We start from the raw sequence: 24,266 nt of genomic DNA on the forward strand, positions 1-24,266 counted from the left end.
TATGAGTGAAGTTGAATTTCCTAGGTTAGGTAAGGTTAATTGGTTGTCGATGGCGATTTCTTTTATACAATTTATTTTTTCAAAATCCAAAAGATATGGTCAGTCGAAAAAGTCACTCACCAATCGGATAACCTCTCACAAAAGCGATAGCAAACTATATAGTGACAGGTGTTCATTAGCGGCACATCTCTATCATGAGAAAGAAACGTCTAGCTTTAGAAATGACATTTATTGGCCAAAATGATCGATGGACTAATAAGAAAACTGTTTTATATTTTGGAAAACAAATTCTATGAAAGAAATTCAACGCCATCGACAACAACTTAACCTTACCCTACCTCTGGAATTCAACTTCACTCATCACGGCCAAAAATATGTCTTTCATAATCGAACCAATAAATATTCAGCGGAAATCAGAACGACCTAGCCCATTAGAATTTAATGTCATTTATTGAATAACGAATCAATATTCAACATCATTCACAACAACCTACCCTGATCTAACCTATCAAAATTTAATGTTATTCATAATCTAACAAATGACAACCATAATCAATATTTCTATTAAGTGTCAATTTGAACATTGATTTGTAAAATCGATGAATTTAATGTTTTTTAAAAGAAACAACAAAATTTGAAACGCCGCAATTCTTAAAAACTAATATAAATAATTTTCATTATTGTTATACCTTTATACATATTTTTATATTGTACTTGACCATAATTTCAGTTCCTGACGATGTATACATATTCAGTATTCGAAAGCTCGGAAATATATTAGAGTTAGTATATTATGGTTTTAATTTCACAATCCCACTACGAAAACGCTCATAATCTAGATAGCAAAAACTTCATTCTAATTCATATCGAAAAGTTAGTAAATGGATAAAAATCAATGTGACTCGCTGACACGAAAAGGTGTGTAAATATTCATATTTTCAATTCTTTTGTATAGTGAGGTCATTGTTACTTAGTCAAATTACACACTAAAGGAAAGGTTTCTCGTAAAACATTTTTACATTAGGTATAGGAAAATCGACTATATACCATATAATTACTAAATTGAAACCACAAGTACTTGAGGAGCTAAAAGCAATCCAGGGAAACCTAGATAAAGATTCATTCCTGTCGATGATCTTATTGAAAAAAAAATGTAATGAAGAAGAATGCTGCTATCATTGCACGTGAGTTATGCTGATATTAGTCGAAGAACTGCAACGCTATAATTGAATGAAACGGGACTTGGACTTATTGGTTTAAAGAAACCAGGCATCAGTAAAAAAAATAAAAAAGTAGACCAGTTCTCGTAGAAAAATGTCAATACTGGATCGAACATTGGAAGAAAGTGCTATTTCTTGACGAAACCAGAATTGATTTATTCGCTAAAGATGGTAGACGGTCGAAAACAAAAGTGTACAAGATAAGATTCACGTATCAAACACCAACTGTGAATCATAGCTGAGGTAGCATTATGCTTTACGGGGCATTATCTTGTAAAGGAATCGTCCTAATCTTCAAAATTAAAGGTACCATAGACTCTACTAATTATAATGATATATTGGGGGTAATGTTACGGTATGCTCGTTATGATGTCAAGAGGATGGATTTTACTACAGGATAATTATCCAAAACATCGATCGAAGCTTCTACAACAGCAAAAAAATCGAGTTTTATAATAGCATTGTCAATTACTAGATCTACATCCGATAGAACATATGGCAAGGGTTGAAATTGAAAATAGGGCTTGAAAACTCTACCAGTAAAACTGCTTCGTGAGATAAAGTTCTGAAAGAATGACAAAACATTTATCATTGAATCAATGCCTCAAATATGTGCTACTGTTTTTGTTGCGAAGGGTATGGCTACCAAGTCTTGAAGGCTGTATAACTTTTATTGAGTGATATTATTAGATATTTATTGACTGAGCATCATGAAACTTGCCGAATATCTTAAGAAGGTTCATACCTCACACTAAGTTTGACCTACTCTCAATCCAGACTTAAATACCATTGAACACATTTGGGATGAGATGAGGTGACGTTTACGGAAACATGTGCTGGCCTTCAGAAATTCTATAAAGCTTCGCGACATACTGGTGCAGAATTTGATCCAAAACCTGATCCAAAGCATGCTTTGTCGTTTGCAAGCTATTATCACTGCCAGAGGAGGGAATACTCGCTACTGAACGCGTTTTGTTTGATCGAAAATCATAACAAAGTAAAATTGTACATTTTCATTACTTTCAACAATAGAAAGTTCTTTTTTATTCAAGTAAACAGTCAGCAAAGTATGTTACAGCCGATAAAAAACCGAGAGAATATAAGATTCAAATACAGCTGGAACTGACTTAAAATTAGTTTGATCATACCTTACAATGAGGAGATTATATCTAAATAATATCTAAACAAACAGCACATAATGTTACAGTCAGTCAGGCAGATTTCAATACTAGATTAATGTACGAGGTACTCAGGCAACTAAAATAATGTACATATTCATATTTTTTGATAGGTTGCATGTTCCTGTATTTACTGTAAAATGTCATCCAGCTGATTAGAGAAAAATAACTGAGAAGGAATCTATAATCCAAATTGAAGTAATGTTACGAATTCGTCCACTGATATAGATAGCGAAACCGGTCCTATTCTCATATGTAAAAGAAGCTAACTTTTGACAAATGCATCGGATATTTTTTCTGTTTATTGGAAAGTCTGTTCACCTTTTTCCGTAACTTTTTTTATGTAGTCAATTTCTAAGAAATACTCTTTGTTTATTTACGAAAATAAAAGAGATTTCAAGAATTAGCAGGTTTCAGAAGGTAATTTTAGTATATAATTGACATAGATAATACATCGGGACAGTGATAAGTGAATACTAAAGTGAACTGAATGGCTTATTAGTGGAATAGTTAACTGTGCATGTATGTAGTGTATAAATAAATAAATTAGGTAGAGTAAACATAAATTTATCCCACCTGGTTTTGGATTATATACTTTTTATAGAAATGAGAAGATCATTACAATATTTTGATTTGATAATTCATAATTTCTACAAAAAATTTCATTTCATGAAACTCTATCTTAAGGAAATTACATCGATATTAGTTTATCATCAAATGAATCCCTGAAATTCGATAATGCAAAATGATTGGGGCACTTAGTAAAGTACCTGGTTCGAACTGCAGCCACAGCAGCTTAAAAACGTAATTCTGATCTCCGTTTTATTCTAGACTTTCCAATTTCAATCATAATGTCTATTAACTGCATCCATTACTATTAAGATTGATTATACGCGCTGTTGCAGTATTAGAGGTATCAGAATATTTTCGAAAAATTATAACCGCGGATTATTTATTTAATAAAAAATGAAACATACGTTCCATATGATTTATTCATTGATCGAGCCTGTTCTATCACTTAATATGTCCGTATTCTGTCGCTTTTTAACTTTCCATAATCAAAAAGCTATTTAAAAATTAATAATATTAATTGAATTCGAAATTAGAAACTAGAACAAAAGAGTTAACAATATTTTTCCAAATTTGTTGACTGCTAGATACCAAAAAGGAATCAAATTAGTTTTTCTTATCTTAGGATTCTGCACATTAAAAAAAGGGCTAATATAAAAAATCTAACCAAAAAAAGTTACAATAATAAAAAACAATGTTTAAAAATAGATAATATTCTGGGTGATTCTCAATTGCATCTAATCTTTTTCGCATGCTCTATGGGATTGAGATCAGGCGACCTGAGTGGATGAAGTATATGAAGAGAACATTTTCTGTTCCTTCTTGAACTACCGCATTTCGATGTAATCTCACATTATCATTAATAAATATGACCCTGGGGAATATTGCGGCATAATTGGTAGTAGTACCTCTTAATTCCTTTATATTGGTCCTGACATTTTTTTATCCAATACAATCTCTTTATTATGACTCTTAAAACATGGTCCTGTCCAGACCCTAATTTTACTTCCTGTAAAGGGTTGATTTTGTTGGACTGACAGTTGATACGAGGTCGTTGATGCCGTTCTCGTCCACTATCTGAAAACTATCCATAACGAGTTCCATCTCTGAAGATTGCGCTCCTCCCTCAATTACGCTAGTGTTGGTATTCCAATTATTAAGCTAGTCTTTGTTGCCTATGTACAGGTGTCAATTGTACTCTTCTTAAAAGTCGCCTGGATCTCCGAACATTACCAATTTTTTTTTGTTATTGTTGAGATCTGTACAGAAACACATCTGAAATTAAAAAGGTATTCTTTCCAGGATTCCGTAGGTACTACGAGGATTCTTACGAGCACAAGACAACACCAAAATTAAACTCATTCATCTGTTCCGTAATTTCAACAAATAATTTTAAATAGATCGATTCAGTTCCGAATGCAGAGCGATTTAGAAATGTCCTTAACTTTTGATTGGGCGTATAGTTTAATCTCTGTTATTCTAAGGTTTCTTTTTGCTTCTGATCTAGTTTCTGTAGCTTCGCAAGGATTGTTAGTTACCTAACCTCATTCATATTTTCAGTTATTTGTTACAATATTGTAATAAAAATGCAATGACCAAGTATATCTTCTAGTTTTCTTTCGGTGGAGATAATTCTTATTTTGGTTTTGATATTTATTTATCTATGAGATAATTTTTGACTTTTGATTTAATCAATCGATCGATCGAAAGCTTCCTTTAGATCTAAAATGGGTAGGTACATGGATTTGTTGTATACTATCGTAAATCTTTTGTCTACCTTATTTTCCTTTTGCATATTGTTTTTATAATATGTTGTCTCTAATCGTTTCAAGTTTTACTCTAACCCACTAAAATAATAGACATTGAGATAGATAATAGAGAAAAACTTGAAAACAAATTAAAGTTTTATAGGTATACAAAAAGCATTTGACAACGTCCGAAAAACTCAAAAATGGAACAAAGAGGAGCAGCCAACCTGAGAAACAATCCATGTAAATTTACATAATTAAATAAAAGTCGGTTTATGAGATCTCTAAATCATCCAAAACGCGTCATGGTCGTTTGAGCATTGTTCACGACGCGTCGTGGCTCATGTATATGAACCACGTAAGGTAAAATAATGACCAATTCGAGGATTTCGCAACAATAAAATAGAATTAAGGCAGGGGGAGGAAGTACTGAGTCTCGGGCGCTACTCACAAAATTGAAATAAGTACTAATATGATACAGAAATATAGAAATAGTTAGAATTTTTCCATTTTAACATGAAAGCAACAAAACAGATGGAAATCAAGAAGCAGAGGCGAATGAAAGAATCAGTGTGGCAATTAAATTTTAATATGCGTTAAGCTGAAAGTTTCTAGGAAAGAGAGACATACTAAAAAACACTAAAACGAACGTGTATAAATCAAGATAAATCAAATCGTTACACATGGTATGAAAAGCAAAATTCAAGCAGCAGAAATCTTACGAGTCAGAGGAGTCATCGGTAAGTATCGAATACGAAGCAAAAGAGATTAAGACTTGAATATAGAATCTGCAATTAAAAAAAATATTGCTTGGACACCTTTGTATAATAAATGTAAAATAAAGAGGATTGGGCAAGTTAGAAGAAGCGGAAACATGGACACTAAAAGCTAACTTGGAAAAACACAAAACATTTAAAAACAAAAAAGAGTAACATGGACGGAGACTACGAGAAATTGGTGGCAGAAATTTACACATGAACAAAAAGATACATACGGGTTTATAATTATATAATTTATATTCATAGTACGTTGCATTTATTTTAAATCGCGATATAATCCAATACATTCTGTATAACGTTATGATTATCAGAATCAAAAGTGATTAATGCCTCCGAACGATGAGTATTAATATAATGGGTGGCTTAGAATCGACGATAGAAGGAGTCGAGTCTGGCAATACGTCACCGGCATAGCAATTACCCATTATGGGCATTATGTGAGGAATTAGTCAATTAAGATGCGGCTCTATCCCAATTCGCGAGCCTGGAATGCCTTCGGGATTATATGGACGCCGAACCGCTGGTGTGCCGGTGACATCACAGTGACGGCTCGTCGAGACTGTAAAACGAAACGTCAAAATCATATAACACGCGTGTTAAACTGAAGAAATAAGCCCATTAAAACTAAACGCAAACAAAAAACTATTTGTTTGTTAAAAAAAAAGAAATAATAAGATGTCTTAAGCATACAGTAGTTATCGGCGATTGATGTATAACTATAGTTGTCGAAATGTGTTTATTTCGTTCTGTATTTTTCTATTATTCCGTTTTGTTGGGAAAAAAGAAGATACATCACTCAAAGACAAAATATTTCACTCCCGATTATTGCTCCAAATCCACCAAACAAAAAGTGAATTCCACATGACATTTCGAGGACCACAAACCAGCAACTCTAGTGACAAATTTAAACTCTGTACTGTTTAAATGTAGGTACAATTTGAAGTGTGTTACTCTTTTAATTACAGTTCAAGTGAACCGTACATTTGAACGGTTGAACATTTTTTGTTCTAGTGATGATTGAACCTTTATATTAATAGGCTTTATTCAACAAAAACATGATTTAATTGTATGACAATACTTTATAAGCAAAAAGAACAAGCAATAAAATAGTAAGGTCGTGAATAAATCACATTCCAGATTTACTTTTTACTGATAATCTTCAAGATACCTTGTTGAATAGCAATTTCTTTTTGATCTTATTTTTGTTTTAGTATCAAAATCGGAAATGTTATTTTTTCCATCTAGCTCGTAATTTTAATTGTTCTCCGAAATTAGTCAATTTTCTAGACTGTCCAAAGTATTATAACTTTCCTTGTTGAGTACTTCACTGAAACAGTAGTTTCCTTCCATTATGTATCATAGCGTGTCCATACAATTCATAATTAGCGTTTCTTCTAATTCTTCGATGCTATGTAGACGTGTTTATACATACCAGAAGATTTTGTTTTTTTCCTATATCCCTGTAGCTCTTTATTTTGCCCTCCATTATAAATTGTAGAATCTGGTAACGAAAATATGGCTGAGGTATGATAGTTTCCAGCATTAAACAGTAATTACATTTACTCTGTTTAAGACTGGTTAATTTCCTTGCATAACGATCCATGATATTCTCAGCATTAGTCTATGTAACCACATTTCAAATACTTCTATATGGTTGATTGTGACGGCCTTCAGTATCCAGCTTCGTACAATAACACAAACCAAATATAACATTTAATCAGTTTTTAGTTCAAACTATCATCACAAAATCTTAATATCATCTTCTGGAAAGTTGCACGGGCTAATTTGATACTGCATCTAATTTCCTGATTCGGGTCCAGTAGCTCGGAATTGTAGCATCCTAGGTATATAAAGATGGAGATCCTCTCGACGTTATGTCCATTTATTTGTAGTGAGACGTTGAACTTTGTGTTAACAACATTTTCCCTTTTTGTCTAAAAGATCAGATTTACTTTCTTCGAAAAGTGGTTTTTGTGATTTGGACACCCAAGATTCCATAGATTTTTTTGCATTACAATGAAAGTAGTATACCTGTACTAACAGTGTGGCAATTCTGTACTTATTTCGAGAGGAACATAGGAACAGAGTGGTTAAAAATTAGGGATGAGTCGATTCTCGATACCGATTCTCGATACCATAGATTCTTGGACATTGGTATCGGTATCGAGAATCGATCGCAAAAAGTCAATACTGATACCAGTAAATCGAGGGAAAAATTATTTTTTATTCCAGTTTATATTGTTATCAAAATTATTATCATATTTTGAAAAATCATTTGTTAAAATATTTGTCTTTGTTTAAACAGGCTGCCTCGGTACATTTATTGCACACAAAGTAGTTCCATATCGTCTTTGATATATTAGGTGTAGAGTATAAAAAAATCCTGCTTTTAAAATAAAGTAGACCATGTGTTTCCCTCTGTTAAGGATAGGTCCAATTTAATTTCAGAATAAATGTTTATTAAACCATTGTTTGTTTTTTATTTGCGAAATTGCCTCATTTATCCCTGTATAGGCATGGATATTTTAAAATTGGTTCGTAGGTTGTTCAAACAAATTATGAATATTTCTAGTAAAAGAATTTTTTTCACAAGCGGCTATTATACATCGATGGTATCGTTATCGAGAATAGATTTTTTAGGTATCGGAATCGAGAATCGAAAAATTTGGGTATCGACGCATCTCTAGTAAAAATATTTTTTTTAACCTTCTCTAGTGTGTGTTTCATTTACAGCTTCTTATATTGTTAAATGTTAAATACTCATATACTATTTAACGAATATATTTTTAAATTAAATCATTAATGGAGCGTCTCCTGTACGATCGTCTTTGTTCTTGTCTGTACTTACTGCTTTGAAAATTGAGTTTTTAAATAGTAGTTTTGAAGACTGAACGTACTAAACTATAGTTTCATATGGTTGATGTTTTCTATAATAGTTTCTAAAAAAACTCCATCGACACTGTAACATTAATCCCTATCACAAGCGGTCATATTCTTAAAAATCACCAAAGATGCAACCATCTCTCTCTCAGTTCTATCCAAAGAGTGGTCTTTGGCCAAAATATACATACTTGGAAGCGTTCTGGTAAAGAATTTGTCTATCTTACCTTTTTTATTTTAATCGAATCTTTTGCTGAATAATTTAAAATAAATCAAGTTGTAAATGTTCCACAGTGGAAAATAAAGAATCATAATAATCATTAATGTACGGAGAAGGATACTGCATACACGAAATTGGCAAAAAAAGATAAGCAGATTTGAGCCCGGTACTAACAAGTCAATATTCTCGCTTTCCAAATTAATTAGAGAATGAAAAAAACGAAAGAGTCGGGCAGATATATCAAATTTACAAATTCTCTGCTGAATCGAATAGATGCTGCCTGAATAGCATTAAGATGTTCTAAGTTCTAAGACGAAAACGAATACATATGGAACGTTTTCAAGATGGCATTACTATCATCAGGTTGAGTACTAAATATACTCCTTTTAAATAAAGACATATTCTGAAAAAGATCATTATAGACTATACGTCCCTTTGTTATAAAATCCTGGAGTATGAATCGGTAAATAATAGCTTTAGGTTTGATTAAAAATTTTCTTTAATTTCATTAAATAATTCGATTATCTAATATTAAATAGTTACATATTCGTTTAATCCGTTAAATTATATCTGTTAAGAAACTCTGGTTGATTCCTACTATTTTATAATAAGGGAAAACTAAGGAATAGTAAGCAAGGATCGCTGTCGCCTCCGTAAACCCTCAATTTACAAAGTACTATGTAGATGCATTTTCAAATAACATTTTATTAAATGATACCTGTAACATTATTAAGTTTTTTTAAGCAGTTTTTAAAACACAAACCACCAGCTAAAAAGACGGTCATAGCTACCAAAATGATTATAATCTATATTTGTTAATTATAACTGTGTTTAGCTTTTTTATTATAAGATTACTATGCCTGAAGATTGAGTCAGTTTTTAGAACTACTGAATGTAAGTCTTCAGAAGACTTTAACCAAGTAAATTAATTTGTTATTAATATAGTTCATGGGTTTTGTCTGACTACGAAGTGAAAGTTTGAACGTAGAATTAAATTATTTGGTCACAAACATAGCATAGAATCGTTCTTTGAACTTGAACTTGATTGATACCTAAAAGTCCTTTTCCAGTATCAGTTATTTCTTGTCAATCCAAGAAGACAATATCTCTTCGATGATAAGTATTGTCTTTTGGTTTTTTATTGAAATATATATAATGAAATTATAATATCATTTGAGCTATTTTCCACTTCTATTTTTTGAAACAAACAACAACTTAACCTACAAATATGATATAGATAATTTCTAAATCAATACATCATAGATATCATACTTAACACCAAAAAAATCACACTGTCTCTCAAGCAAAACCTTCATTAAACTTTACGTCTATCTTTAAACATGAGAAAATACTTCTAATGATCAAATTCATCCAAACTATCAGCAACTTTTCCATCTGTGGTTCAGAAGAGTGGTCTGAGCTCTAGTTTAGGTCCTCCCACATATTTGTAAACAAAATAGCACATTGTTCCACTTTACGAATGTTGACAACTAATTTTAAATCTCATTTGATCATACGACTCATCACGTTTGGTAAAAATATTGAATTAGGATGATACAGGATTTTTCGGAGATCTACTAATTCGTTCTATACCCCTATTCTATAAATGATATATTTAATTTGAATTTAAAGATCACTAATTAGATACACAACAACTTTCACATATAAATACACACACGTCTAATGTTGTCTGAATGTCGACTTTGGTGTCTTCATAAGTCCTACTCACTTTTTACTGAATGCTATTAGTCTTTATTATAAAGATGACACAACTACCTTGGCAGAAATTCTAAACGCACCGAGTCAATTTACCATTATACAACCACACAAAACGGGACTCATGCCACAAGAAAAACTGAGTTTTGACATTCCTAAGACTATAAGAAATTTTCCTATTTTCCTCTAATAAAAATAGATGAGTACGCCACTCTCAATTCATCATAGATTTGGAATGGTGATGAATGCGTCGGGGTCGAGCATCGAAATGAAGTATTTCACTTTATTAGTTCTAACTGCTCGAGAAGGAATGCATTTGTGTTTCTCTATGATTAAATAATCTATATCGAGCTATGATATTCCGATGGGATTTTTTTGAAAATAAGGTCAATCTTAAACCGAAAAAATTTATTCGATAATTTATCCTTTAATTTCTTGACAATTTATAACTAATAAAAGTTCCTGATAATTTAAAGTAAAATTATTTCGAAGAAAGTCAATAACCTTCAAATTTCTTCCTGATAGCAGAACATCATAACGCTTTTATTATTTCATAGTCATAGGTCCACTTGATATGATGCAAGACAACGTGCAATGCAATGCAAGACGCAATATTTCTTGATCAAAAGCATGCGCAGATGTAGTTTAGCTGATTATTTCATGCAAGACCTCGCACTTGCATCTTTATCGGTTTGATGTTTTTATTGCGTGCAAGTTGCAATTCTAGAAAGATTTCTCTTACTTTTGGCTCAACAAATCAGCGGACTTTCGTAAAACTTATTTTTATTATCATTGTTTAGCTATGCACCAAATATTAAATTAAATTTGAAGTTAGAATTTTGATTAATACTCTTTTCTGTCTATCACACTCCAAAAGCAAAGTATTATTTTCATTTTTAAACCGCACACAAGTATTAAATAAAATTCAATATCCATCTATGCAATAATTGACCTTGCAATAGATTGCATGCAATTTCTTGCTCCAGAGTAATGGGTAAATGAGTAAAAGTAACTCTATTTTTGACAATATTGAAAATAATAAATAAAAAATGTTTAGAATTGAAAATAACACAATATAAAAATTAACATTCTTTATCTTTAATACATCAGTTGAATAAATACAATATTAAGGCCGCTTGACATGATGCGAGACAACATGCAAGAGATTGCATGCAAATCGTTGCAAGATCAAAATATTAAGGCCGCTTTACAAGGTGCAAGACAACGTGCAAGAAAATGCATGCAATTTCTTGCATGGTCAAATGCAAGATGAATATTGCACGTCGTGTGTCTCTTGTCATTGCATCATGACTGCCACTAACAAAAATTCAATAAGTGAATTAAACCAATATCTTGCCTAAAATTTGATTCAATATTTTGTGACCGGTTTAAAAATGATGATAACAAAACCAAGTGAGTAAGTAACGAAGTGGTTAGTGGATCACTGTTAATAAATAATTATATCTGCTGCTGCCTTGCTTTTTGAGCATGATGGATAGGTTGGTTGTTGAGCCAAAAGTAACTGGATTTATCCCTAGACATGCAGCTTGCACGCAATAAAAATGGTACTAAACCGATAATGTTGTAAGCGCGGAATCTTGCATGAAACTATCAGCTGAGTTTCATCTGCACATGCTTTTCATCAAGAAATATTGCGTCTTGCATTGCATTACACGTTGTGTGACAAAATTTCAAGCGGTCTTTAGGAAATTAATTGATGATTCTGTAGCATTAAACAAAAGAATAATTTTAGTACAAACAGAATTACTGTTCAAGAAATCAATCACCTATACAAACAAAAAAAAGGTAATAAGAAACAGACAACTAAATTTAAAAGGTCATTAACATATATTTCTTCGATTTTATTATATTTTCTTATGGGGGTTTGGTAATTCAAAAAAAAACGTTGTTGGAGATAATTTGTTTCTCAAATGACGTGTTCCGGTACTTGGTACAAAAAATTCGGGAGTTAGTAGATGACATGAAAATAATGCTGTGACATACAAAAAAATTTTTCTCATACGACCCCTCGTTTCTGAGTTATAGTCGTTTAAAGATGCGAAATCAGAACTTATATTTAAGTATATTTTCTAAATTAAGCATCCGAATATTATGAGATTTTAAAAGATGATTACGTATGTCTATCTAGTGTGTTTGACGTAATAAATAATTCTACACAACTATCTGAAAACCAGAGGCGGCTCATGCCCAATGGTTAACAAACCGTACGGGGGTAATAAAATACTATATGCCAAAAACATAACGTAGACTGTTTGCAAAGACAGGCTCTGACTTTTTATACTTATGTAAGAAAAACAGACCAGTATTATTGAAACAATAAAAATGGTGGCCTATTTAATACAATCCATACATAAATCGTCGTTAAAATTGCTGCTTACAGGCGTTTCCTTAACAACAATAATTATGGTAATTCAAAATAAATAATTTTCCCAGTTAACAGAACTCTATTGTTGAATTCGAATGAAAAAAAAAAAACATAATTATGTGTGGTGTTATTTCAGACCATCTAGAATATACCCACTCGCGATGACAGTTGAAATTTCTGAAGATACTAACGTCTCTATAACATAATTGCCTTCGGGTTTGTTGACTTTAAACTCGAATGTTTACACTTTCGTTCATTGTGATTCAATCTAAAGCGTCATTGAAGCTGAAATATTAACTATGCAATTTTAAATTTACCTTATGAAAAAAAATTACAATAACACTTGATATTGATTACCACAAACGATTAAGGTATTTAATAATAAAATAATACTGGAAAAGTGTGACGACGATATAAAACAAGTTTTTGCTTGGTTGGTTGGTTGGTTGAATCGATAATTCCATGTGCGCTGAATACCAAAATGTTTACCTCCGAGATCCTCCGAACCTACTCAGCTCGATTTTTATTAAGGTTAGGTATCAAGAAGGTCTCCGTGCAAGAATAAATCAAGAAATTAGCATTCCTCGAACTTAGACATATGTAGATATTTTGAAGAATTTGAAACATTTTGAAGAATTTTCAAAATCATCTACTAAAAAAGAGCTACAAAATAGAGTACAGTGGATTAATGGAATGAAGCAATACAAGCTGCAGATAAGTAAATAAAAGACAGAAATAAAGAAAATATCAAACAAAGCAGAAGAAATAACTGTGCTAATACAAGAAATGGAAAAGAAGAACGTTAAAAGGCTGAAGTATCTAGGGACAATCGTAAGACCAGAAGAGGTAGGTAAACATAGTGAGTGCACTGAAAAAAAAATTGAACAACAGTTCAGATGATTTGGACACATAGGGAGCATGAAGGCGGACAGATCAGTTAATGATATATGAAACCGAAACAAACAAGAAGAAGAGAAGAGGTAGGGCCAGAAGGAAATGGAATGGAGAAATAGCAAAAAACCTGAAAAAAAGAGATCTGAACTGGAGGCCAGCTAGATTATGAGTGGGACTGTGGCAAAATTAAACACCAAAATTTACTAACTCTAATATATTCGGAGCTTTCGAATATTTATTTATGTATTCATCGTCTCTGAAATGATTAGTTAAGATTTGCGGCGGTTCTAAATTGTGTTATTTCTCTTAAAAAAAAACATTAAATCCATGGATTTCAAAAATCAATATTCTCATAATTTGAATATTGATGTTTGAAATCCATGTATTTAGTTTTTAGAAAGAAATAACACAGTTTAAAACCTCCACAAATCTTAACTAATAATTTCCCAGATCATGAATACATTCGAAAACTCGGAATATATTAAAGTTAGTGCACTTTCCTGTTTAATTTTGCCACATTCCCACTACGAAAAGCTTAACTATCTACTTTAACTTTTTCATTTTTTTTTTGCCAAGACGTATGGCTTTACTAAGCGTCCAAAATGACTGAATGCGCAAATACATTTCTTAACTAATATTGAAAACTACCGACATTTTTATGCGGAAGTCGGAAACATTTCAGACAATCTTCCAATTCTTTTTTTCGAGCCAACAATTTTTTCTGCGACATTTTTAATACACTTCCATAGACTCTCCTTATTTTCTTTTATTTCCCTCTTCTTGTATTATGTTAATTTTTCTCATATTTTATCTTTATATTCATTTTAGCTCTCCTAGCAGCTCCAGATTTAGTTTCGAGGTTTCAACAAAGTAAATTTTTGTTCAGATTTTAAGATTGAATTGAATAAATATAGAATGAAAAAATATTAAAGATATGGTATATTCCTTTCTAAGTATCAGGTATCTTCTAACCAATCCAGTATATTTCCAAATTCATATTATGCTAAACATTATCACATCTCTCAATACTTCAACAGGCATGTAAACAAAAAATTATCATCATCACTCCGGTAGTTGATTAAATATAATGGAAATACTAATAGTTATGCACATTAATTAAATTGGAAACATTAATCGGATAAAGATATATGAAAATCCGAAAATAATTTGAACCAATCTTCCGAGTTAATTATTTCGGGTGGAAACTACACAATATATTGCAAGTAATATATAAAGAGAGGTTGAGGGTTGGACACAAACACATGCAATAATTGACTAATGCCCTCCGGTCCTTCAGATTAACTGGTTCTGAAGTGGGTGGCCAATTGCATTTCAAACTAGGCAAAAGGATCATTCGGGATGAATGTTCTAGTTGGATGACTAGAGCTGGAAAGCTGGAATGCACGCTTGAAATATCCAACTGCTCGAGGAATGGCTTAGGAGGATTATACAAGGTGATTATTCCGGTAAATAAAATCATATATTGGAGAAAAAAATCAATTACATTGTTTGAAAGGGTATTCAACTCTTAAAATTTTGGAATTCAATTATTTAATGATAAATTTTCAGTCAAAAGAGCATACTGCAAAATCATGAGAAGTTATCATCTAAATACATTGAGTGACAAAGTTTATATAATGAAAATGTATTCTTTGTAATCGTTGATAGTCGTTACTCGTACTATTATACAGTGTGTCATCAGGAACTTTTCCTATATGTGAAATCCCTTAGGTAGGATATCATGAAGCTACTAAAAAGTGTCAACTACACTCATTAATTTACAGAGTGATTTGTGAAATTGATAATAAATTTTAGTTAAACAGCAATTTCATTTTTCAAATTTTCTCATACACTACTATCAATCATTTGATTGGTATTAGCTAAACCCAGAAATTCCAGGATCAATTTTGAGATTCCTATTGAATATAAGTGATCAAACTACATAATTAACTAAAGAAAACGACATAGGCCACAAAAATATCGCAGTTTTATTCAATTTTAAGTGAAAGACCTGTTACAATACAATCATTTCATAAATTCATACGATTATCATCACTCAACAGAAAAACATGTAAAGGATTTTTGGTGGAGGAATAATGAAAGGAGATGAGTCGAAAATTTGAAGATGACTTGTTAATGATAGTTCATAGTTGGGTTAATAGTCGGCATACAAATAGGCCTTCTGATAGGCCCGTAATTCCTGACTTGAAAAAAATGATTTAGGTATCTTGATTGCTAGACACTCACGAATGATGTGGTCTGCGGTTCCTTCCTCCTCTGACTACCAGCAGTATCCCGGATCTTCCGTGATGCCTGTAGTATGAAGATGGATGGAGATTTAGCTAGCCTAGTATAGCATAGCATATAGTATATTGGTAACAGACGCGAAAGGCCCATGTATGCCTTAGCTTGTCTCATCCCTAGTGTTTCTGGAATAGGCTTAAGGAAGAAGAATTGCATTAAGAAACAAAGCATGATTTGTAAATAAAAATGTTCCAAAAAGAAGATGAAAATCTATAAAACAATAGAAAAAGATTGTCTAAAATCCATTATTGAAAAAGATATGAATTCAAGACCGTTTAACATCAAAAGCATATTAAAAGTTCTATGAGTTGAGGAATTTAAAAGAATTTGGAACAATAATCAGACTAATAATAACGTGCAGCAGTGAAAGATGGACTCTTTATCAAGGTAGACCTAGAAACAATCGAAGTATTTGGAAGAATAGTAATAAGGATTTAAGGACATATGACACATGATGAACTAAATTATATACTCAATGGAGGAAACACAGTAAAATTCATTCATATCTTAGTTATTTGTACAGAGGATGGAGGAATATAAAATACAATCTTAAATGAGAAAGTTCACCTCACTAAGGAGAGGAGGAGAAGTTGACAGATGATGAAGAAATGTTATCGAGATCAGAGGACCGTGGAGACATATTGTGGAACAGGTCAATACCTACACCGTGTCCCATTTCGTAATATAAGTGAATTGATGTGATGAATACATTAACTCACTCAAAATTTTGACTCAAAATCCGTATGAATATCAATGATTTCCAGTTCCGCGATCTTAGCAGCCCGTGTGTGGAATTTCGATCGACCAATTACACCAACTGAAAGGACAGAAATTGGTCATAAAAGGTCAGTTGGTCTTATTATCTGATCAGCGCTAGAAAATTTTTTATTTAATGTTAAAGATTTTCATGGTCATTGAGAAATTTTAGCACCTCATAAGTTATCATTGTCGTAACGTGTTTGTTTTGTATTTTAGAAATTAATATTCATAGTAATTTGTTAAGTGAATAAAATATTCCTTTTGTAAAAGTTGTGTTTTGCACTTTGACCTTCACTTATTTTAAAAACGTATCCTATTTCTTCGTCCACTATTAAAATTTTTAATAGCAGTACATGTTTAAGTTTCTTTTTTATAAAAGAAGATTTCCCCCAATTCGTCTGGTTCATAGTAAAGATCTGTGCCCTGATACAATGAACCGGTCCAATTAAACTGAGCAAATATTTATATAAGCTGACCAAATATCAGCAAATGCTTCTCGATCACGCATAGGTGGAATTTTTTTTTTTTTTTTGAGAATGAGGTGCTAAAATATCACAATGACCCTGAAAAACTGGAACCGTTAATAAAAAATTTTTCAATGCTCACCAATTAATAATTGGTCAATCGAAATTGACGCAACCTGAGAGCCTACTGCACAAACGTAAATAAATCAGTACCTCAATGATTATCCAGTCATGAAGTGGGGTTAAAATAATAGAAAAGTTTGTCATTGTTGAGAATTAACTGTCCACAAGATTTAAAGTTGTATTGCTATCGTTTATCTCAGTTGCTGGAGAAACTTATGTCCTAGCATATTATATCATTTATGCTTTGTACAATATGTTTCTTTTAAAACTGACTCAGCATTTCGGATTAAAACTAGAGGAAATTATATGGACAAACATTGAGTATCTCATGTTTTACAAGACTTTTTTTTTAATTTAATTTTCTCATAGATTATAGTCTTTTCGAAACACATAATAGTATAATCAAACACCCATACTTAATGTTGTTACTCATGAAACAAATAATTTCTCTTCATTTATTACTATGAATTTTTTAATAATTACGATAATGTTTTGTATGGAAAGATATAGGTATTATTGAATATTGAATAAATGCGTCCCTGTAAGTGAGGAAGAAGGGGTTGCAACATAATAGAGTCATTTAATCCAGCTCTTGGTTTGCCGGTGGAACATAAGGGGCTAAAGGATCTAAGCCGATCAACACGATTGCTAATCTCTCAACCGATTTTCACAAATTGGACACAAATTCTCCTAATCCCATGTCCACGCCAAGAACAATCTTTGTTTAATTCAATTTGTCGAACACGCAAGACTTTAGAAAAATATAATTATTTTTCAGATATTATTTATAAAAATACTGACAATATTATTATATATATAATAGGAAAATGTGAAAGTAATTCGGAACAAAGATGAATATAAATATGCTAGTTTTCGAGATAGGAAAGAAACTAATGTAAGTTAAGAGACAATATACAATTTGAATTAATCTCCTTCCATTACAGTATCAAATCACCTCCTAAATCTTTAAATCCATTTTGTAACCATCATTTCTTACTTAATTCACCTTTTAATCTTCATCAACTCACGACTCGCACACATAGTTTCCCTAATTCCTTCTCCATATTTTCTCTCCCTGACACAAACCTATGCATAACGCATCCAGCAGCTCCCTCGACAGTCTTTTCTCGTTCTGTATGTAATTATTGTAATTATACTGTTGGAGTAAAAAAGCGTTAACTTGACTTAATAAATAATGATTTAGTGATATAGATATCTCCTACTTTTTACTCATCCAAGGAGAAGATAAAGACCATTAGACCAACTTTATAGACAATGAGGAGAGACGTACACATTGCAATAGAAATTTCCTTTTGGGTTTATACAAGCTGCTGACTGTACATTAACTTATACTTATATTTGTCTTTCTGCAGCTTTTATTTTTATCAATGAAGTTAAATTAAGAGAAATTTTGACTTTGAGGGTATGTATGAGAAATTATGTGGGTAAAAAATTATTCTATTTCAGAGATATACTTTTTAACAATCAAAACAACCACAGTATAAATATTGTAGAAGACAGTTATGTACTCATACCAAATTAAGGAATGAAAAATAATGTTTACTCCCCGTATAAAATTCGGTAAACATCTCATAAACCGTCAGTCCACGTGGACTCATCATCTCCACTGTTTGTCAATGAAAACATCGAATCGTAAACATAAATGCATTTCTATTGGCTGAAGCTGCAGAAAGTCGTATGTACACAATTTTTTTTGTAATATTCCTGCTAGACAGTCTGCGATAAGCAAGGGCGTGGGTTGGTGAGATTCATTTAATTCATAAATTTCTTTAAATAAATAGAATTATGACGTTCTCTAGACCATGGGTGAATGAAGACAATGAAATTGGACAGTGTAGCATGCAAATGCAGGTATGACTTTAATAATGAAAATTTAGATATAAAACACAGCAAGTTATTTTAAATATATTCGAATTTTTGAAAAAGGAAATTAACCAGATTAACTAGTTAAATTTACCATGTATCGAGTAGGTAGTCACCAAAGGGGTTGCTGTGGATCATTCACAGAACCGAAAAACGTGTAAAGAAAAACTGAAATTGGTTGACAAAGCTACTCAAGTGTTTATACGTGGGGAAATTTATAGTTTATATAAGGAGAAAAGGGTTGCGACATATTAGTTTAGAAACATTGCGTCAAGTTTTGTAGGCATACGGTTTTAAATACAAATAAACGGATTTCGATAACCGAATGTCGACAAGGAGTATTTGCGTTTGATAAAAGACTACCGAAGTTCTAATAGACGAATGTGGTACAAAAAGGGATCAGTTAACGTCTGGTACCGTGTTTAAACCAAACTCCCTTACAGGAAGTTATATTTTACTCGTCTATTTACGTTTTATAATTTAATATTTAGTTGTAGCAAGTTATCAAGGTATAATAATGATTTTTTTCTATCTTCCAAGTAGGAATACAATAAAGTGCATCTGTCTAATTAAATAACGATATATAATGCCGTCCAATTTATAATGATTCGATTGCCTTTTAATTAATACTTTCTCGGCAAGGGTTTTTATAATTTGCAATTGATATTGGAAGAACTGTAACACGATGTAAAAGTAATGGAACTAGCGGGTTTCTACTCAACCTTCGAAAATCATTTCCAGAACTTGAATAATTTCTATTGTTACAACCTCCTTAATTTTCATCAATTTGAAACATTATTATTGATAAAATAAACAAGTCCTAGTATTGTTATTATTAGAATTAATTCGATTACAAGCTGTTTAATTACATTATTATTCTCTATTCAATGTCATCGTCATTTCTTTTTATTACATCCACAAGCGCATTCTGGTCCACCGAATATATAATCTTTCAAAACAGTTTCGTACAAGTATATTCCTCCAGCCAGGGCTACTGCCGTTAGTGCGATCTGAAAAAGATCGTTAAATTGGATGTGACATAATACTAATGATCAGCCTTAAATTGTTTCACTTATTATAATTTTCAAATCTTTTAATAAAAATATAAAAATGTCATTCCTTAGAAATTCACTGATATTATGGCTTTCAATTACTTATATTTGGTCTCATTCTTCCTAATCATTTGGTACCGTGATTTACCATTACATTTAAATGGCCTATAGTGAAAGGGCTAAACCGCCGAGTCCATTTTCGCGTGTGGTACACGTTGGGAAAACTGTACTACTCTCACACGCGCTAACTTCACAAACTTTATACCTTAATCAAAGTATAAGATGACTATTTAGCTGACATTTTGACCAAATAAGCAGGATAAGAAACTACTTACAACGTTGATGGTTTAACATTACCTTCTATCAAGTTTAACATCAACACAGCGTCGTTCGGAACCATTGTTAAACTGTTGGCATCCGATAACGGACATAGCACAAGAAGTTGAACATATGAAACCTTTTGTTTTCCACCATTGCACGAAACATATATTCATTAGCATCATCATTAGAGAAGTAAGAGTTCAACAAAACCGTCAAACATATCAATCTATCAATCTACTTACAGTTTTGAACGAAGGTCTTCCTGGAGGTGGTTTTATCACGGTACTAGTATCCTTACATACCGGTCTCGCACAATCCTTACAAACAGGTTTTGGTTTTATACATTGAGAAGAAGATCCCTTTGCTGCCGCGTCTTTTGGATTCTCCGATGCAGCATTTGACTTTATTTGTGGTGATCCACTTTGACCCTTCGAACAACTGGCATTGTCTGGTGAGCAGCTGAACGCAATTGGTGAACGATTTTGATTGCTTTCTAAAGCAGCCTTCTTGTCAGGTGCAGCAGTTTGTTTCGGAGGTTCTGGAGAAAATTTTGATTGGTCTGGTAGAGGAGCAATAGCAGCCGCTGTTGAGGCTGGTTGTACTCTTTTATTCAAACAGGAGGAAGGGACACATTTATGTACACATTTATCCACCGAAGCTGGGCAAACAGATTGATCCTATTAAAATAATAATACAATAGAGGATTAGAATATTTCGAAGAGATTGATCATTTTCATTTAAAAATATTTACCAAATTTTCTGATGGAGCTCTAGTAGACTTTGATCCTGTTGTATTTGTAGTATTTTTATCAGAACTGCTCATTTTGATCAAGTATTGTATTTATCACTAAAATTTAGTTCATTTCCCAACGTTATGACAGTAATTTATAATTGTCAAAATGTCAGATTTGACGTAAACATTAAAAATCATAAAATGTGTAAAAAACAGTGAGAGAGCTAGTGGCCATTATTCTAAAATGTCTGAATTATATTTATAACATAATTTTGAGAATAAATGAAAATTTAAATGTTAAGCAGAAGAAAGGAATGTTCTTGATAGTGAATATATTACAGATAAAACTACCAAGAAAAGAAATAGCGTCGCTTGAGTACAAGAATACTAAGTAGTTTAAGGCCAAAGTTTGCGGATATCCAATCAGCAATTTATTTTTAATAGAGCACACACTCTTCTTTACAGATATATTGTAAACCCAGGGAATCCTAAGAGAACAGTTTGACCTAGTTTAAAGGTAGATTTTTGATAAGGTACAGACATAAAAGGCAATCTTAAAGACTATTAAATTCAACATTCATTTTTAACTTCAACTGTACCAGTTTAACAATTAAGAAGTGATTCTTTTTAATATAAGCAAATTATATCTTATTATAAATTTTCAAACATATATCATATTTCACTAGTACGAAGCCAAAGTGCTTCTATTTTTTCCGAACATATTCCCACACTACTTTAGGCCAATACAAAGTGTTTTTCTCCTTTGGTGATGAATTGTATTGCCCTCTACATATCTGTTGATTACTGTTCGACAAACCCATATTAAGAACATTCTTTTGTTTTGTCGGCTCGATAACATGGATCTTCAAGGCTCTGTTACCTTCAAGGTATGTTTGAATTACAAGTATTTCTACCTGCAAGATTTCCAAACAGAAACGTAGCAATGATAAGTGTTTTGTACTAGCTCAAATTACTCCCTATCCAGCTTTTGGTGATATACAATTTATAATATAAATCAGAAGACAAAATTGTTTCTAATAAGCAAGACAAATGTTCTGTGATGACAATTGAGACAAATAAGAAACGAAATAGGTCAAGCTAGAGTTACGTTTTCAAACATAAGGAAATTTTGAACCTCAAATCAAATGGATCCGAAAACGTTTTAAAAATTTGGGCGAATAGCAAACGAACAGATATATATAGAAGACAATATCAAAAAAAGTAGACACGTAGTTAGTTTATGCGACGTAAAGTGTACTAGATGCTACAACTAGCTATAAAGAACGTCTCACCACTATACATCAGTAGACTCCTACAGCAGCAGTCAAAGCAAAAATTGAAATGGTTTCGTCGATGTAACGTAATTCCATAGATCGTATGACTTACGATACTGCTCACAGTATAGCTTAAAAAACCTTAAAATAAATCTCAAGTTGTAGCTCAAATACTGAGTAAAGAAACAGTGTTCATTGAATCATGTCAACACATTGCATCCAGATGCGTATAGATACTAAAGTAACCTGCATCCTAAAGTTTGTATAACTGCTTGTCACAAATAATTATTATTTAATCAGCCATTTTCCCACCACGCAATAAATCAGATGCCGACACTTGTTCTTTCTAAAAATTCACCTGGCAATTTAAAGAGCCATCTTAATACACAGTTGCTAACAAAAATACATATGTATATATCGTAGGTCCATAGACAAGTTGGGATTTTAGCTAATATTCCAGGACAATAGGCAGTTGACTGATGGCGCGCCACGCATGCCTATTTTCCCGGAATATTAGCTAAATGCCGGACAATAGATTATTCACCCAGAAATGACCAAGCGTTTATCTATTCTCCTGGGAAATTAGCTAAAATTTGGATAATAGAATATCTAATGAAAAAGGCCAAATTGTTTAATAGTCAGATAGGTAATCGCGGTATATGAAATAAAGAAAAGTTAAACAAAGTAAAGCAATTTTTACTCGCTGGTCCTCCAGACAGAGAAGTTGGGTCCAAAGCTTACAATACTTACATTATGTGAATAGCTGTGAACTATTGCAAATCGAAAATGAATGTCACGTAATCGTAAAATGAAAAAAACAAACAGATGCTGTGTACTTACTTGTAGATGATTATTATGAGAAAATTGTAGAAGCTCATGCTCAGACAGTTTAGGTTAGGTTAGGTTAGGTTAGGTCAGGTAAACAATGTGGAACAAACCGGTGTTCTTGTTTCAAAAATAAAATAAAATGTAAATCACAATGTCACCAAGCCTCCACGTGTTGCAATAAATGATTGACATGAAAAAAATAAATAAATAAAACTTCTTTAATCCTATTTTTCATCTTATTCTGTAAACCCAACAGTCTGTTATCCGAATTTTTGCTAAAGTCCCAGGAGAATGGACAAACGTTTGGTCATTTTTCGAAGAATAATCTATTGTTCGGCATTAAGCTAATATTCCGGGAGAATAGGCATGCGCCATCAGCCAACTGCCTATTATCCTGGGGATATTAGCAAAATTCCAACTTGTCTATTGACCTACGACATATATACAAAAAAATGTACAAAACTATTTACATAGAGTTTACATAAAAATATGAACCGAAATGTACATCTAAGCTCTACCAGCAACATTGAAAAAATCATCCATGTCGTAGATATGTCAACCACGTGTCGCAAATCTTCTTTCCACAAGTTGTTACCTTTACTTATTAAATTTACAACACCGGAGCTTGAATTTGGCATTTCGAGAGGATTGAGTACACAATGATAAGATGATAATCTGCTGAAAACGTCCTTTTTGTACCCACTGGCATTTTGTTTGTATGAATCTTATATGGTATATTTCATCTACAGTTCAAGCGAATCATTAATCTTCACGAATTTTTTCAATGATTCGTTTCTTTCTTTCGAAATTGTGTACTAGATTTTGCACCGTTGAATATGGTACCTTGGTCAATTCACTTCAAGGTGTCAAGTCAATCAAGGTGTCATCCATTAAATAATAGTAACAAACATCTTAATAATATATGTTTCTTAA

General features: G+C 32.1%; 2 protein-coding genes across 2 annotated transcripts in view; one reads left to right on the plus strand and one right to left on the minus strand.

The window, feature by feature from the left end:
* The window catches only part of LOC130903706 (visual system homeobox 2-like), a 166,961-nt gene that overhangs the window by 123,665 nt on the left and 19,030 nt on the right, over positions 1–24,266 (plus strand). The window lies entirely within an intron of this gene.
* LOC130890755 (uncharacterized) lies at positions 19,944–21,406 on the minus strand. Its single transcript, XM_057795050.1, has 3 exons — positions 21,250–21,406; positions 20,741–21,175; positions 19,944–20,135 (listed from the first exon to the last, which is right to left on the minus strand). The coding sequence occupies exons 1-3, from the start codon at positions 21,319–21,321 to the stop codon at positions 20,022–20,024; spliced, it is 621 nt and encodes a 206-aa protein (XP_057651033.1). The 5' UTR covers positions 21,322–21,406; the 3' UTR covers positions 19,944–20,021.

This window comes from Diorhabda carinulata, chromosome 2, assembly GCF_026250575.1.
Source record: "Diorhabda carinulata isolate Delta chromosome 2, icDioCari1.1, whole genome shotgun sequence".
NCBI lineage: Eukaryota > Metazoa > Arthropoda > Insecta > Coleoptera > Chrysomelidae > Diorhabda > Diorhabda carinulata.